The 17,335-nt window shown below is 44.0% G+C and overlaps 1 protein-coding gene across 1 annotated transcript; it reads left to right on the top strand.

Moving 5' to 3' along the window:
• The first annotated feature begins 1,081 nt into the window (after nucleotides 1-1,081).
• LOC109760414 (serine hydroxymethyltransferase 1, mitochondrial) lies at nucleotides 1,082-5,881 on the top strand. Its single transcript, XM_020319245.4, has 16 exons — nucleotides 1,082-1,332; nucleotides 1,479-1,517; nucleotides 1,606-1,692; nucleotides 1,785-1,906; nucleotides 2,027-2,103; nucleotides 2,646-2,770; nucleotides 3,031-3,123; nucleotides 3,387-3,479; nucleotides 3,589-3,786; nucleotides 3,900-4,004; nucleotides 4,108-4,173; nucleotides 4,517-4,594; nucleotides 4,781-4,892; nucleotides 4,980-5,090; nucleotides 5,225-5,398; nucleotides 5,674-5,881. The coding sequence occupies exons 1-15, from the start codon at nucleotides 1,255-1,257 to the stop codon at nucleotides 5,371-5,373; spliced, it is 1,533 nt and encodes a 510-aa protein (XP_020174834.1). The 5' UTR covers nucleotides 1,082-1,254; the 3' UTR covers nucleotides 5,374-5,398; nucleotides 5,674-5,881.
• Nucleotides 5,882-17,335: the final 11,454 nt, after the last annotated feature.

The raw sequence follows: 17,335 nt of genomic DNA on the forward strand, positions 1-17,335 counted from the left end.
TTGATTGGAAATCCTAAGCACAGCCTTGCAAAGTGACACGTTACTGGTGAGTTCGTGACAGGAGGAAAAAAAGGAAATCTGCTGCTTATCATGATCAATCAATTCCTGTTCTCTTATTATTGTTATTATTTGAGTCGGAGATTGATCGCTTTATCTACATCCGGGTACGAACGCACGGCTTGTGGTCATGGGAAAGATAGGGCTTGGGTGGCCTGTATGCACGTAAGCAATGCAGCAAGCCAGCAACACCCTGGCCTTGCCCTCTCCTTTTTTTTTTCTGGCCTGCTGTTATTTCACGCTGTTATTTTTTCTCGTGCTTTTTGTATGGCAATAAAAGTATGTGCTCGGTAAATATCTAGTATATAGGCGTGTGCATCATTTAAAAAAAATATAGTAAATTTCCATGAGAACAAAATTCAGTTGTGGTTACATTTCCTTCTTTTGAAGAAGAAATTGGTTGTCGCTTTCCATTTGTTAGGTGATGGATGACAGTGCTGGTGCTATTTCCTTTGCGATTTGGTGTCCTGCTTTCTGATTAGCAGTTAACCACATCACTTTTATATGTGCAACCTCTGGGCCTCCAGGCACAAGATTTGTTTGGTTCAATACTTTTTTCCCGGTGAAGAATCTTGCCTGCTGTGGTTGGTGGTGATGGGGAAAGCTTAAGAATACTTTAAGCTAACACACTCGCATAAACTAGAGTGAAAATTGTAGGGATGCCCGGCTTATGTGATCAACGTCCCTAGCCCGTTAACAGCATCTGAATGCCTCCGATTCGAAACATGTTTTCTGTTTGCATGGAATAGTTCTCTTCAATTATGAAAACATGGTATAATCTAACAAAAAGGGAGCATCTTGCTAGTGCAGGCTAAGTTCCAAAGATAATCAGATAAATTAATTGCTTGCGAAAAAAAGGGAAAACGAGGTAACCAGATAAAATCCTATTGAAATCCCTGAAGGAAAAATTAATTTTTTTTCATAAACTAACCACCCCAAAAAATAACAAGAAAACAAAATCTCCCATTTTTCTCTTTTCTGAAACCGAGGGAAAATGAAGATAATAAAAGGGAAAATGCTTGGATTGAGGGGTTGGTGAGGGTGATGCGTCTGGTGGATGCTGATCACTCAGCCCACATCTGCTGCCTCCAGTTAAAATAAAGGACGCTCGGCCATGCGATCCACTACCTCCCAAACCCGACACTCCAACCCCTACCGAGAGGTGCACGAGGAGGCCGCCCACCACCACCACCCACCATGGCCATGGCGACGGCGCTCCGCAAGCTCTCCGCCCGCGGCCAGCCCCTCTCCCGCCTCACGCCGCTCTACTCCATGGTACGCTACGCCGCCCTCCGCTCTCCCCCTTTCCCTCTTCTTGTAAATCATTTTTGGCGGCGGTCCTCTGTTTTATCGGCGCCCGCTCCCGCTCTTCCGAAACAATCACGCTCATCCATTTTTCCTTGTTTGATTTGGCTTCGCAGGCGTCCCTGCCGGCGACGGAGGAGAGATCCGCAGTCACCGTATGTTCGATGCGCCCATTGCTCCCTGTCCGTTTGTCTGTTTGTTTGTTTGTTTGTTGCCCGTGCTTATCTTGTTTGTTTGGTGCAGTGGCCGAAGCAGTTGAACGCGCCGCTGGAGGAGGTCGACCCCGAGATTGCCGACATCATCGAGCTCGAGAAGGCCCGCCAATGGAAGGTCATCACTGCCACCATGATTCGCTGTATTGTGTCTGGGTGCTTTCTCCAGGACATTTGCTGAATCGCGTCAGTCTGTCTGGTGGTTTGCAGGGGCTGGAGCTCATCCCGTCGGAGAACTTCACCTCCCTGTCGGTGATGCAGGCGGTGGGATCCGTCATGACCAACAAGTACAGCGAGGGGTACCCCGGCGCGAGATACTACGGTGGAAACGAGTACGCCCTCGTTCCTTCCTTCTATGTATTTATATCTGAAAATTGCTTGGAGCAGAAATTAAATGGATGTGGGGGTCAATGATGTGAACTGGCTGTCGTTTTGGCTTTGCTTGCCCGCAGATACATTGATATGGCCGAGACGCTGTGTCAGAAACGTGCTTTGGAGGCCTTCAATTTGGACCCAGAGAAGTGGGGAGGTAAAATCTTGATGGTGGTTTTATTCTTAATTTCCTTATTAGGTTCTCTCGTGTCCAGTAGAACTAACTAATGACTCTGTAGAATATTTTTATATAAATTCTATCCTTTATGCAGACATAGGGTCATAAGTCTTTTTTTCTCTACTGCTTTTGGTGATGCAAATGAGAGAGCAGAATGAAAATAAATAAGATGCTCTGGTTCGAGCAAATCTTATTATGCTCCACAGTTGGCAAAATTTTACTTGATGGGAAATAGGGTAATCTTCTAAAGTAGTCAAGTCATAAAGTTAATGGGTCAAGTCCACAGTAGGTTCTTAGTCTGCATAAGAAATTTGTGTTGGCATATGTGCGTACACCATTTACTGACCAAACTATCTTGGTCAATTCCAAAGCTTACATATGGTACACAGCTGGGATTAGACAGTATTTGTCTATTTTTAATATTTAGCTTACATTGCTAACCACTATGTTCTTGGAGTGATAATTGTCCTTCCACCAAATTGGGGGCGAATTAACTGGATGACCAATTTCTGCCTCTGCAGTGAATGTGCAACCTCTATCGGGTTCACCTGCCAACTTCCATGTATACACTGCTCTGCTGAAGCCACATGACAGAATTATGGCTCTGGATCTTCCTCACGGTGGACATCTTTCCCATGGCTACCAGGTACATCTATCTGCTTCTTTATTATGAACCTATTGTTTTTTATTTCTCTGATGGGATGCAAGCATGATCAGCCATTGCTTGCTTGTTGCCATCTTTCTGTGTAGTTTGCTGTTTCTTTTATTTTTTATGTCTAGTATTAGATAAGCACTTCATACTGTAATGTAAAATACATACTAATAAGCTCATAATTCTCAATTATGTTTAGATGTGATGTTTGAGAAATTCCCATGGCTCAATGGTTCTTTTCTTGTTGTTTGCAGACTGACACAAAGAAAATCTCAGCAGTTTCAATATTCTTTGAGACAATGCCTTACAGACTGGATGAAAGCACTGGCTTGATTGATTATGACCAGGTGAACTCCTTATTTATTCATTTCATGTCATGGAAGTTTTGGGATCTCCTGATCAGTTTTAACATTACTTATGCATGTTTCGTGAAGTGGAAAAAGTGCGTATTTTTTGTTTTTTAGCAACATTCAGCTAAAATAAATGGTTTCTTGCTGCATTGTCTAGGATATTTTCATTGTTATATGTCTCCTTCAGTAGTCAAATTATTTCAAGATGAATTATCTTAACTCCTTCATATGTTGCTAAGCTTCATTTGGTACTTCTGCAGTTGGAGAAAAGTGCCGTTCTGTTTAGGCCAAAGTTGATTGTTGCTGGTGCTAGTGCATATGCCCGCCTTTATGATTATAACCGCATGCGGAAGGCAAGTTCATTTTCTTCAGTAATGAACAATGAATCCCCCCCACCCCCCCCCCCCCCCCCCCCCCCTCCTAATCAGTGATTAACTTCAATTTCTATTGTGCAATTGGCAGATCTGTGACAAGCAGAAGGCAGTTCTTCTGGCAGACATGGCACATATCAGTGGGCTAGTTGCTGCTGGTGTAATTCCGTCTCCTTTTGAGTATGCAGATGTGGTGACTACCACTACCCACAAGTCACTCCGTGGTCCACGTGGAGCCATGATCTTTTTCCGGAAGGGAGTGAAAGAAATAAACAAACAAGGGAAGGAGGTATTGCCGGAGAAATACAATAAAATGATAGTAGAGTGTTGAAGATGTTTGTTAACCTGCAGTACTCATATTACCTGCAGAATGCAAAGGCCTAACAATCTATCTTGATATAGGTTAAGTATGATTTTGAGGACAAAATCAATGCTGCTGTCTTCCCAGGTTTGCAAGGTGGACCCCATAACCATACTATTACTGGCCTGGCAGTTGCGCTTAAGCAGGTCTGCAGCACTTCTGTTCCTTAATATTCTATACATTATTTTGTATTTTATACAGTTTGTCGTTCTGATTAACTAATGCCCTGATGTGCTGTTTAAACTTCAGGCAACTACTCAGGAGTACAGAGCTTATCAAGAGCAAGTTATGAGCAACTCTGCTAGATTTGCTGAGGTATTTTGTGGTTAGAATTTGCTAGAAATATTTACCCAGGAAAACTGGACCTATGATACCTGTCAGTCACTATGACGAGTAACCTCTTTATGGTTATGTTAGTAGCAGCTTGTAGAAAATCTAATTAGGTTATATCTACCGTATATTTTGTCTCATGCCAGCATTAAGTACCAGCTTGTAGAACTTACTTCAAATTGCTTTGTTGAAGTAGGAGTACTGAGTACCAACATTAATTAATTGCAAACAGGATGTTTGGAAATGCAAATATATATTACACTAGCATGATTAGTTGTACTTTACTTTTAAGGATGTCCGTATTTGATGGCAATATTCTCATTTCCAGAGCTTAACTTCAAAAGGCTACGATATTGTTTCTGGTGGGACTGATAACCATTTAGTTTTGGTGAACCTCAAGAAAAAGGTAACAGAGTACTTTATATTTTTTTTTATTCTTTCGACCAGAATGTTGCTTGATATCCATCTGACCTGAAACTTACTGTTTCTTTATACACCATAGCTAGATGTACTAATTACAGCAAAACTTAGTCATTTTAGAATATTATGACATGTCAGGACACTTATCATTCCTTTCAAATTTTATGTCTAGGGAATAGATGGTTCACGTGTGGAGAAGGTTTTAGAAAATGTGCATATTGCAGCAAACAAGAACACGGTTCCTGGTGATGTTTCAGCTATGGTACCCGGAGGCATCAGGATGGGTAAACACATATGTTCATATAATGGTTATTCTAATTTTCTTTAAACTATGTTAACAAAACCTGATTACCTGTTCCATGATCTTTTAGGAACCCCCGCACTTACATCAAGAGGATTTGTTGAGGAGGACTTCGCCAAGGTTGCTGACTTCTTCGATTCGGCAGTGAACTTGGCCTTGAAGGTTAAAGCTGCAGCAGCAGGTATTAGAAGTCATAGAACTTTTTTCAAACTTTTTTTCTGTTGCTGTCCATAATCACACTTCCTTGTATTTGTATGCCCTTACCTACTACAATGATCATATTATTGATATTCTGTTGTTTCTCTTTCAATTTAGGTACCAAACTGAAGGACTTTGTTGCCACTTTGCAATCCGACAGCAACATCCAAGCTGAAATTGCAAAGCTTCGCCACGATGTGGAGGAATATGCGAAACAATTCCCAACAATTGGATTCGAGAAGGAGACCATGAAGTACAAGAACTAAGAACTGCTGTGTTTCAACAGCAAAGGTGTGCTCCGAGAAATAAATTATTTCTCATCCAGTCCTTAAGAAACACATAGGAGTACAATATATTGATTCAGTTGTCATCAGGAGAAGGAATCCCCTTGACCGTCTCGTTTGCTCCAGTCCTGGGTTGTTCACCGTTTTAGATCTTGGACCAAGCTTACATCTGCAGTAGTTTTTTTTTTTGCCCATCACCCTTACCTCTTTGCATAAGCACATAGACGATTAGTGCTGCTTTTCGCGTAATCACCGACATTCTGCTTTGGGTTTTTCTTGCAGGAAGCAAACAAGAAGCACAGCTGAGGACAAGTCCATGTAAACAATAGATCCATGATGAAGCGCCACCATATGTAAAAGGAATCCAAGCATTTTACAGAATATGGGAACTTTGTCGATAGTTTCTTATTGCAGGCACATACTGTAAGATGCTTCGCTGATATGCTATATGAACTGCCATCCTTCTTGGATAAACATTTACTTACACGCATTTATCCATGTGCTCTGGGGATAACACGTATGATTCGGCTTTGAGATCTTGAGCGGTTCGTGAGCTCATGTAGGAACGTTATCTTATGAAGTTCCTGCCAAATTGTGTCCCAACCACGATTCGGCAAAATCTGTCCCTTGCCGTCCAGCCCCGTTGAGCAGGCAGTGTTCAATGCGTAGAATGTCGCTATGAATATGAAAATTCTGTGTAATCCTGGGTGGGTAAGGGCGACATTTTCCAACTTATCCGAAATTTTGGTGATACCCAAGGGGATGCACCAAATGTCTGGACCTTCATCTATATCTATATCTATCTATATTTATACCTACTAATAAAGCAACGTGCGTTTCTTCAATTTTTTATCCGTTCACCACCGAAAATATTTTTTTATATCCGAGGTGGTATTAAAATTTTGTGATCCATCTGCTAGAAAAAAAAGGAGTTTTGCCCAGAATTTCGTACGTGGGCCGCACGCGGTAAGGCCCAGAAAAGCCACCCATATAGGCCCACAAATATCCTGCGCACGCAGCTGTAAACCTTATTTGTCGCACAGAGCGGCATACAATTGGAGCTTCCCATCGGTCGCCCAATGTTGGGCCAGCCCATTTTCCTTTTTTTCTCTCTCCTTTATATATTTTTCTTTTTTCCTTTCAAGTTATTTTCTCCATTTCCCATAAATTTAATTTTTTATTTTTTCAAAATTTCTGTTTTTGTACTAATTTTCGTTAACTCTTAGAATTTTAAAATTTGTTTATATTTTCAAAAATATTTGGAAATTAAAATTTTATTTTATTTCAAAATTTGTTCGAAATATAAAAAATGTTCGCATTTTTCCCAAAAAAAATCCAATTTTTTCGAGATTTGTAAAATAAATTTCATTTTAAAAATAATATAAATTCGAAAAATATTCTTTTTATTGAAATGTTCACAAATTCAAAATAATGTTGTGATTAAGAAGACATTTTTGAAAATGGTTTTGAATGTTCAAAACAAGTTTCCATTTTAAAAACTTGTTCACAAATTCGAAAAATGTTCGTTTCTCCGCCTTAAAAATGGTTCTATTTTCAAAAAATGTTTGTGAATTTAAAAAATCTTCCTCTTTCATGTTTTGTTTGCCTTTTTCAGAAATTAATGATTTTTTCAAATAAAATGCTCGCATGTTTAAAAAAAAGTCAGGAGGTCACGACAACCTTGACAAGGAGACAGACCTGGAGGAAAAAAAGGCACGAGTTGGGTAGTGGCCGCCACTCTGACCAACTCCACTACTATAAAGATCTCGCGGGCCAAACATGACGCGCGAGAACATCACAACTCTCCGCTCTGTCGCCCCACTGTTGTGGAGACCGTTTTGCATCCTAGGTTAATTATACCAACCACATTCATCAAAGCGCCATAGTGTTACTTAATTATACATAACATATAAGTAACTAAACATGGTACTTAATTAAACCTAGCTTAAAAACAAGCGGTAAATGGGCGACCAAAGTTGAGGTGGAGCTCGAAGGCGGTCGGGCGGCCTCCGACATCATCGGAGGAACCGCACGGTGTCTCCTTGGCTAGCAGTGGCTCGGATGCGAGCTTCGCGCTCGGACTTCACGATGAATTGACTCACACATTACTCCTATAAAGGAGCTGAAGTACCCGCTTTCCGGGGCATCCGTATTCATGAGTCCGCACCGTCCGTTTCAAGCACGCCTCATGCCGGTGCCTCCCTGACGCACTCCCGATCGTTCGATCTCTACAGGCACCCCACACCCACTCGGTTTCCTCGAGGGTCCATGACGTGTGGGCCATAGGCGCGCTCGGGGGCACCTTTCTGGGATGATTTTTGTTGCGCCTGCCTGCACGCGCCATTGTGCGCGTTTCCCCTCGTTCACTGGGTCCGCGGTTATGGACGACTAGGAGCTTAGTGCTTGCCCTTATTCGAATAGATTTATCCCTGGAATGTTAGTGCTTGCCCTAAACCACATCCCCTTCTTTGACAATGTTGCACCGTGCTCACCTTTGCTATAAACAATAATCCACTACAGAGGACTATTTCCACGACGATACTTCTGGACTGAGTACTACAATGGCGATGAGTAGTTTTTTTTGGAGAAATTGGCGATGAGTAGCTAGGACATCCTGGGTGCGTGCACAAGACCTCATGGGATTGAACCGTTTGCTTTTCCTTTCAGCCCATGTAGGCATTTTGCATCTTGTCTGTACACAGACTCGCCTCGCTGATTACTAACAATGTAACATTGAAGGGTAATGTTACATGAAAATCAAAAAATTTCTTACGAAACACCCAAGATTTAATTTAGGAGATGCATAACAACGAGAGGGGAGTGTGTCTATGTACACCGAGAGCGTTAGCATATGTAACACGGTTGATGTAGTCGTACTCTTCGTGATCTAATCACGACCCAATCCAATCTAGTGCCGAACGGACGGCACCTCCGAGTTTAGCACACGTTCAACTCGATGACGTGCTCTCCTTCTTGATCCAGCAAGCGACGAAGAGGAGGTATATGAGATCGGGACCAGCCCAACGGTGAGGTGGTGGTGGTGGCAGCAGAAACACAACAGGGCTTCACCAAGCAACTGTGCGAGGGGGAGGAGTATATGGGAGAGAGGGAGGCGCCAGGCATATGGGTGCAGCCCCCCCAACGCCCCCACCTTATATAGGGGTGTCAGGGCCGTCTCCAGAAATTCGGGGCCCCGGTGCGAAATGGGAAAGGGGGCCCAAAAATATACAAAAAATTGTATAACTAATATAACTAAACATATTTTCACTTATGTATATAGCTTCCAATATGTGTTATTTTGTACAATATTTGGAAATATATCATATATTGTAATGCTAAAGAGTAAATGTAGTACTGGAACAATAAACTTTAATTTTCTTTTGAATTATACTTAAACAGTAAACTGACCGCATGTTCTACCAAAAAGTATCATCCGTCTAGTAATTGTTGAAACAAAATGTTGGGGAACGTAGTAATTTAAATTTTTTCCTACGCACACGCAAGATCATGGTGATGCATAGCAACGAGAGGGGAGAGTGTTGTCCACGTACCCTCGTAGACCGTAAGCGGAAGCGTTATGACAACGCGGTTGATGTAGTCGTACGTCTTCACGATAGACCGATCCTAGCACCGAGAGTACGGCACCTCCGCGATCTGCACAGTTCGGCTCGGTGACGTCCCACGAACTCACGATCCAACAGAGTGTCGAGGGAGAGCTTCGTCAGCACGACGGCGTGATGACGGTGATGATGAAGCTACCGGCGCAGGGCTTCGCCTAAGCACTGCAACGATATGACCGAGGTGGATTATGGTGGAGGGGGGCACCACACACGGCTAAGAGATCAATGATCAACTTCTGTGTTCTAGGGTGCCCTCCTGCCCTCGTATATAAAGCAGCAAGGGGGGAGGCCGGCCGGCCCTTGGGGCGCGCCAAGGAGGGGAGGAGTCCTCCTCGTAGTAGGAGTAGGACTCCCCCTTTCCTAGTCCAACTAGGAGGAGGAAGGGGAAAGGAAGGAAGAGGAAGAGGAGAAGGAAAGGGGGGGGGGCGTGCCCCCCTCTTCCCTATGGCCCATGTAGGCCCAACTTTCCCTGGGGGGGGGGGGGGGGGTTCCGGTAACCCTCCAGCATTCCGGTTTTCTCTGAAACCACCCGGAACACTTCCGGTGTGCGAATATAGCCATCCAATATATCAATCTTTATGTCCCGATCATTTCGAGACTCCTCGTCATGTCCATGATCACATCCGGGACTCTGAACTACCTTCGGTACATCAAAACACATAAACTCGTAATACCAATCGTCACCCAACGTTAAGCGTGCGGACCCTACGGGTTCGAGAACTATGTAAACATGACCGAGACACGTCTCCGGTCAATAACCAATAGCGGAACCTGGATGTTCATATTGGCTCCCACATATTCTATGAAGATCTTTATCAGTCAAACCGCATAACAACATACGTTGTTCCCTTTGTCATCGGCATGTTACTTGCCCGAGATTCGATCGTCGGTATCTCAATACCTAGTTCAATCTCATTACCGGCAAGTCTTTTTACTCGTTCCGTAATGCATCATCCCACAACTAACTCATTAGTCACATTGCTTGCAAGGCTTATAGTGATGTGCATTACCGAGAGGGCCCAGAGATACCTCTCCGACAATCGGAGTGACAAATCCTAATCTTGATCTATGCCAACTCAACAAGTACCATCGGAGACACCTGTAGAGCACCTTTATAATCACCCAGTTATGTTGTGACGTTTGGTAGCACACAAAGTGTTCCTCCGGTATTTGGGAGTTGCATAATCTCATAGTCATAGGAACATGTATAAGTCATGAAGAAAGCAATAGCAACATACTAAACGATCAAGTGCTAAGCTAACGGAATGGGTCAAGTCAATCACATCATTCTCTAATGATGTGATCCCGTTAATCAAATGACAACTCATGTCTATGGCTAGGAAACTTAACCATCTTTGATTCAACGAGCTAGTCAAGTAGAGGCATACTAGTGACACTCTATTTGTCTATGTATTCACACATGTACTAAGTTTCCGGTTAATACAATTCTAGCATGAATAATAAACATTTATCATGATATAAGGAAATATAAATAACAACTTTATTATTGCCTCTAGGGCATATTTCCTTCAGTCTCCCACTTGCACTAGAGTCAATAATCTAGTTTACATCGCTATGTGATTTAACACCAATAGTTCATATCACCATGTGATTAACACCCATAGTTCACATCGCCATGTGACCAACACTCAAAGGGTTTACTAGAGTCAGTAATCTTAGTTCACATCGCCATGTGATTAACACCCAAAGAGTACTAAGATGTGATCATGTTTTTCTTGTGAGAGAAGTTTAGTCAACGAGTCTGCCATATTCAGATCCGTATGTATTTTGCAAATTTCTATGTCAACAATGCTCTGCACGGAGCTACTCTAGCTAATTGCTCCCACTTTCAATTGTTGGAAATATGCCCTAGAGGCAATAATAAATTGGTTATTATTATATTTCCTTGTTCATGATAATCGTTTATTATCCATGCTAGAATTGTATTGATAGGAAACTCAGATACATGTGTGGATACATAGACAACACCATGTCCCTAGTAAGCCTCTAGTTGACTAGCTCGTTGATCAATAGATGGTTACGGTTTCCTGACCATGGACATTGGATGTCGTTGATAACGGGATCACATCATTAGGAGAATGATGTGATGGACAAGACCCAATCCTAAGCCTAGCACAAGATCGTGTAGTTCGTTTTCTAAGAGCTTTTCTAATGTCAAGTATCATTTCCTTAGACCATGAGATTGTGCAACTCCTGGATACCGTAGGAATACTTTGGGTGTACCAAACGTCACAACGTAACTGGGTGGCTATAAAGGTGCACTACAGGTATCTCCGAAAGTGTCTGTTGGGTTGGCACGAATCGAGACTGGGATTTGTCACTCCGTGTAAACGGAGAGGTATCTCTGGGCCCACTCGGTAGGACATCATCATAATGTGCACAATGTGACCAAGGAGTTGATCACGGGATGATGTGTTACGGAACGAGTAAAGAGACTTGCCGGTAACGAGATTGAACAAGGTATCGGGATACCGACGATCGAATCTCGGGCAAGTAACATACCCATTGACAAAGGGAATTGTATACGGGATTGATTGAATCCTCGACATCGTGGTTCATCCGATGAGATCATCGAGGAGCATGTGGGAGCCAACATGGGTATCCAGATCCCGCTGTTGGTTATTGACCGGAGAGTCATCTCGGTCATGTCTGCATGTCTCCCGAACCCGTAGGGTCTACACACTTAAGGTTCGGTGACGCTAGGGTTATAGAGATATTAGTATGCGGTAACCCGAAAGTTGTTCAGAGTCTCGGATGAGATCCCGGACGTTACGAGGAGTTCCGGAATGGTCCGGAGGTAAAGATTTATATATGGGAAGTCTTATTTTGGTCGCCGGAAAAGTTTCGCACTTTATCGGTATTGTACCGAGAGTGCCGAAAGGGGTCCGGGGGTCCACCAGCCCCGGGGGGCCACATGGGCTGTAGGGGTGTGCACCTTGGCCTATATGGGCCAAGGGCACCAGCCCCAAGAGGCCCATGCGCCAAGAGATAAGGGAAAGGGAGAGTCCTAAAGGGGGAAGGCACCTCCGAGGTGCCTTGGGGAGGATGGACTCCTCCCTGGCCGCACCCTTCCTTGGAGGAAGGGCCAAGGCTGCGCCCCCCCCTCTCCCTTGGCCCTATATATAGTGGGGGGAGGGAGGGCAGCAATACCTAAGCCCTGGCGCCTCCCTCTCCCTCCCGTGACACATATCCCTCCTCCCGCAGCGCTTGGCGAAGCCCTGTTGGAATCCCGCTACTTCCACCACCACGCCGTCGTGCTACTGGATCTCCATCAACCTCTCCTCCCCCCTTGCTGGATCAAGAAGGAGGAGACGTTGCTGCTCCGTACGTGTGTTGAACGCGGAGGTGCCGTCCGTTCGGCGCTAGGATCATCGGTGATTTGGATCACGACGAGTACGACTCCATCAACCCCGTTCTCTTGAACGCTTCCGCTCGCGATCTACAAGGGTATGTAGATGCACTCTCCTTCCCTCTCGTTGCTAGTAAACTCCATAGATTGATCTTGGTGATGCGTAGAAAATTTTGAATTTCTGCTACGTTCCCCAACAGTGGCATCATGAGCTAGGTCTATGCGTAGTTTCTATGCACGAGTAGAACACAAAGTAGTTGTGGGCGTCGATTTTGTCAATTTACTTGCCGTTACTAGTCTTATCTTGATTCGGCGGCATCGTGGGATGAAGCGGCCCGGACCGACCTTACACGTACACTTACGTGAGACAGGTTCCACCGACTGACATGCGCTAGTTGCATAAGGTGGCTAGCGGGTGTCTGTCTCTCCCACTTTAGTCGGATCGGATTCGATGAAAAGGGTCCTTATGAAGGGTAAATAGAAATTGGCATATCACGTTGTGGCTTTTGCGTAGGTAAGAAACGTTCTTGCTAGATTCCCATAGCAGCCACGTAAAACATGCAACAACAATTAGAGGACGTCTAACTTGTTTTTGCAGGGTATGCTATGTGATGTGATATGGCCAAAAGGATGTGATGAATGATATATGTGATGTATGAGATTGATCATGTTCTTGTAATAGGAATCACGACTTGCATGTCGATGAGTATGACAACCGGCAGGAGCCATAGGAGTTGTCTTAATTTATTGTATGACCTGCGTGTCAATGAAAACGCCATGTAATTACTTTACTTTATTGCTAACCGTTAGCCATAGTAGTAGAAGTAATAGTTGGCGAGACAACTTCATGAAGACACGATGATGGAGATCATGATGATGGAGATCATGGTGTCATGCCGGTGACGAAGGTGATCATGCCACGCCTCGAAGATGGAGATCTAAGGCGCAAGATGATATTGGCCATATCACGTCACTTTATGATTTGCATGTGATGTTTATCATGTTTACATCTTATTTGCTTAGAACGACGGTAGCATAAATAAGATGATCCCTCACTAAAATTTCAAGAGACGTGTTCCCCCTAACTGTGCACCGTTGCGAAGGTTCGTTGTTTCGAAGCACCACGTGATGATCGGGTGTGATAGATTCTAACGTTCGAATACAACGGGTGTTGACGAGCCTAGCATGTACAGACATGGCCTCGGAACACATGCGAAACACTTAGGTTGACTTGACGAGCCTAGCATGTACAGACATGGCCTCGGAACACAAGAGATCGAAAGGTCGAACATGAGTCGTATAGTAGATGCGATCAACATGGGGATGTTCACCGATGATGACTAGTCCTTCTCACGTGATGATCAGACACGGCCTAGTTTGACTCGGATCATGTATCACTTAGATGACTAGAGGGATGTCTATCTGAGTGGGAGTTCATTAATCAGATGAACTCAATTATCATGAACATAGTCAAAAGGTCTTTGCAAATTATGTCACAGCTTGCGCTTTAGTTCTACTGTTTAAGATATGTTCCTAGAGAAAATTTAGTTGAAAGTTGATAGTAGCAATTATGCGGACTGGGTCCGTAAACTAAGGATTGTCCTCATTGCTGCACAGAAGGCTTATGTCCTTAATGCACCGCTCGGTATGCTGAACCTCGACATCGTCTGTAGATGTTGCGGAACATCTGGCATACACGTTTTGATGACTACGTGATAGTTCAGTGCATAATGCTAACGGTTTAGAATTGTGGCACCAAAGACGGTTTTGAAACGTCGCAGAACATATGAGATGTTCCGAAGACTGAAATTGGGATTTCAGACTAGTGCCCACGTCAAGAGGTATGAGACCTCTGACAAGTTTCTTAAGCCTGCAAACTAAGGGAGAAAAGCTCAATCGTTGAGCATGTGCTCAGATTGTCTGAGTACTGCAATCGCTTGAATCGAGTGGGAGTTAATCTTCCAGATGAGATAGTGATGGTTCTCCATAGTCACTGCCACCAAGCTATTAGAGCTTCGTGATGAACTATAACATATCAGGGATAGATATGATGATCCTTGAGCAACTCGCGATGTTTGACACCGCGAAAGTAGAAATCAAGAAGGAGCATCAATTGTTGATGGTTAGTAAAACCACTAGTTTCTAGAAGGGCAAGGGCAAAAGGGATACTTCATGAAACAACAAATCATTTGCTGCTCTAGTGGAGAATCCCAAGGTTGAACCCAAACCCGAGACTAAGTGCTTCTGTAATGAGGGGAACGGTCACTGAAGCAGAACTACCCTAGATACTTGGTAGATGAGAAGGCAGGCAAGGTCAACAGAAGTATATTGGATATACATTATATGAATGTGTACTTTACTAGTACTCCTAGCAGCACCAGGGTATTAGATACCGGTTCGGTTGCTAAGTGTTAGTAACTCGAAATAAAAGCTGCGGAATAAACGGAGACTAGCTAAAGGTGAGATAACGATATGTGTTGGAAGTGTTTCCAAGGTTGATGTGATCAAGCATCGCATGCTCCCTCTACCATCGAGATTTGGTGTTTGCGTTGAGCATGATTGGATTATGTTTATCGCAATACGGTTATTCATTTAAGGAGAATAATGGTTACTCTGTTTATTTGAATAATACCTTCAATGGTCTTGCACCTAAAATGAATCTCGATCGCAGTGATACACATGTTCGTGCCAAAAGATATAAAATAGTAATGATAGTACCACATACTTGTGGCACTGCCATTTGAGTCATATTGGTATAGAACGCATGAAGAAGCTCCATGTAGATGGATCTTTGGACTCAATCGTTTTTGAAAAGATTGAGACATGCGAACCATGTCTATTGGTATATATGCATGAAGAAACTCCATGCAGATGGATCGTTTGGACTCACTTGATTTTGAATCACTTGAGACATGAAAATCATACCACATGGGCAAGATGACTGAAAGGCCTCGTTTTCAGTAAGATGGAACAAGAGAGCAACTTGTTGGAAGTAATACATTTGATGTGTGCAGTCCAATGAGTGCTGAGGCACGCAGTGGATATCGATGTGTTCTTACTTCACAGATGATTTGAGTGGATGCTGAGAATATTTACTTGATAAAACACAAGTCTGAATTATTGAAAGGTTCAAGTAATTTCAGAGTGAAGTTGAAGATCGTCGTGACAAGAGGATAAAATGTCTATGATATGATCATAGAGATATCTGAGTTACGAGTTTGGCACACAATTAAGACATTGTGGAAAGTGTTTCACAATTAATACCGCCTGGAACACCGCAGTGTGATGGTGTGTCCGAACATCATAACTGCACCCTATTGGATATGGTGCACACCATGATGTCTCATATCGAATTACCACTATCGTTTATGGGTTAGGTATTAGAGACAACCGCATTCACTTTAAATAGGGCACCACACAATTCCGTTGAGACGACACCGTTTAGAGAAACCTAAGTTGTCGTTTCTTAAAAGTTTGGGGCTGCGATGCTTATGTGAAAAAGTTTCAGGCTGATAAGCTCGAACCCAAAGCGGATAAATGCATCTTCATAGAATACCCAAAACAGTTGGGTATGTAGGGGAATGTAGTAATTTCAAAAAATTTCCTACGCACACGCAAGATCATGGTGATGCATAGCAACGAGAGGGGAGAGTGTTGTCCACGTACCCTCATAGACCGACAGCGGAAGCGTTATCACAACGCGGTTGATGTAGTCGTACGTCTTCACGATCCGACCGATCAAGTACCGAACGTACGGCACCTCCGAGTTCTACACACGTTCAGCTCGATGACGTCCCTCGAACTCCGATCCAGCCGAGTGTTGAGGGAGAGTTTCGTCAGCACGATGGCGTGGTGACGATGATGATGTTCCACCGACGCAGGGCTTCGCCTAAGCTCCGCAACGGTATTATCGAGGTGTAATATGGTGGAGGGGGGCACCGCACACGGCTAAGAGATCTCAAGGATCAATTGTTGTGTCTCTGGGGTGCCCCCTGCCCCCCGTATATAAAGGAGCAAGGGGGAGGCAGCCGGCCAAGGGGAGAGGCGCGCCATAGGGGGGGAGTCCTACTCCCACCGGGAGTAGGACTCCTCCTTTCCTTGTGGGAGTAGGAGAAGGGAAGGGGGAAGGAGAAAGAAGGAAGGGTGCGCCCCCTTCCCTAGTCCAATTCGGACCAGACCATGGGGAGGGGTGCGGCCACCTTTTGAGGCCTTTCTCTCCTTTCCCGTATGGCCCATTAAGGCCCAATACGAATTCCCGTAACTCGCCGGTACTCCGAAAAATACCCGAATCACTCGGAACCTTTCCGAAGTCCGAATATAGTCGTCTAATATATCGATTTTTACGTCTCGACCATTTTGAGACTCCTCGTCATATCCCCGATCTCATCCGGGACTCCGAACTCCTTCGGTACATCAAAACTCAATAAAACTGTCATCGTAACGTTAAGCGTGCGGACCCTACGGGTTCGAAAACTATGTAGACATGACCGAGACACGTCTCCGGTCAATAACCAATAGCGGGACCTGGATGCCCATATTGGCTCCCACATATTCTATGAAGATCTTTATCGGTCAGACCGCATAACAACATACGTTGTTTCCTTTGTCACCGGTATGTTACTTGCCCGAGATTTGATCGTCGGTATCTCGATACCTAGTTCAATCTCGTTACCGGCAAGTCTCTTTACTCGTTCCGTAATACATCATCCCGCAACTAACTCATTAGTCACAATGCTTGCAAGGCTTATAGTGATGTGCATTACCGAGTGGGCCCAGAGATACCTCTCCGACAATCGGAGTGACAAATCCTAATCTCGAAATACGCCAACCCAACAAGTACCTTTGGAGACACCTGTAGAGCACCTTTATAATCACCCATTTACGTTGTGACGTTTGGTAGCACACAAAGTGTTCCTCCGGTAAACGGGAGTTGCATAATCTCATAGTCATAGGA

The sequence above is a fragment of the Aegilops tauschii genome, chromosome 4, assembly GCF_002575655.3.
Source record: "Aegilops tauschii subsp. strangulata cultivar AL8/78 chromosome 4, Aet v6.0, whole genome shotgun sequence".
NCBI classification, from domain to species: domain Eukaryota; kingdom Viridiplantae; phylum Streptophyta; class Magnoliopsida; order Poales; family Poaceae; genus Aegilops; species Aegilops tauschii.

Bases quoted from the DNA above. Each gene is read 5' to 3' on its own strand.
- LOC109760414 (XM_020319245.4), top strand. From the start codon at position 1,255: ATGGCCATGGCGACGGCGCTCCGCAAGCTCTCCGCCCGCGGCCAGCCC. The intron at 1,518-1,605 runs GTATGTTCGATG...TGTTTGGTGCAG, and splicing joins AGGAGAGATCCGCAGTCACC to TGGCCGAAGCAGTTGAACGC. The intron at 3,480-3,588 runs GCAAGTTCATTT...TGCAATTGGCAG, and splicing joins ATTATAACCGCATGCGGAAG to ATCTGTGACAAGCAGAAGGC.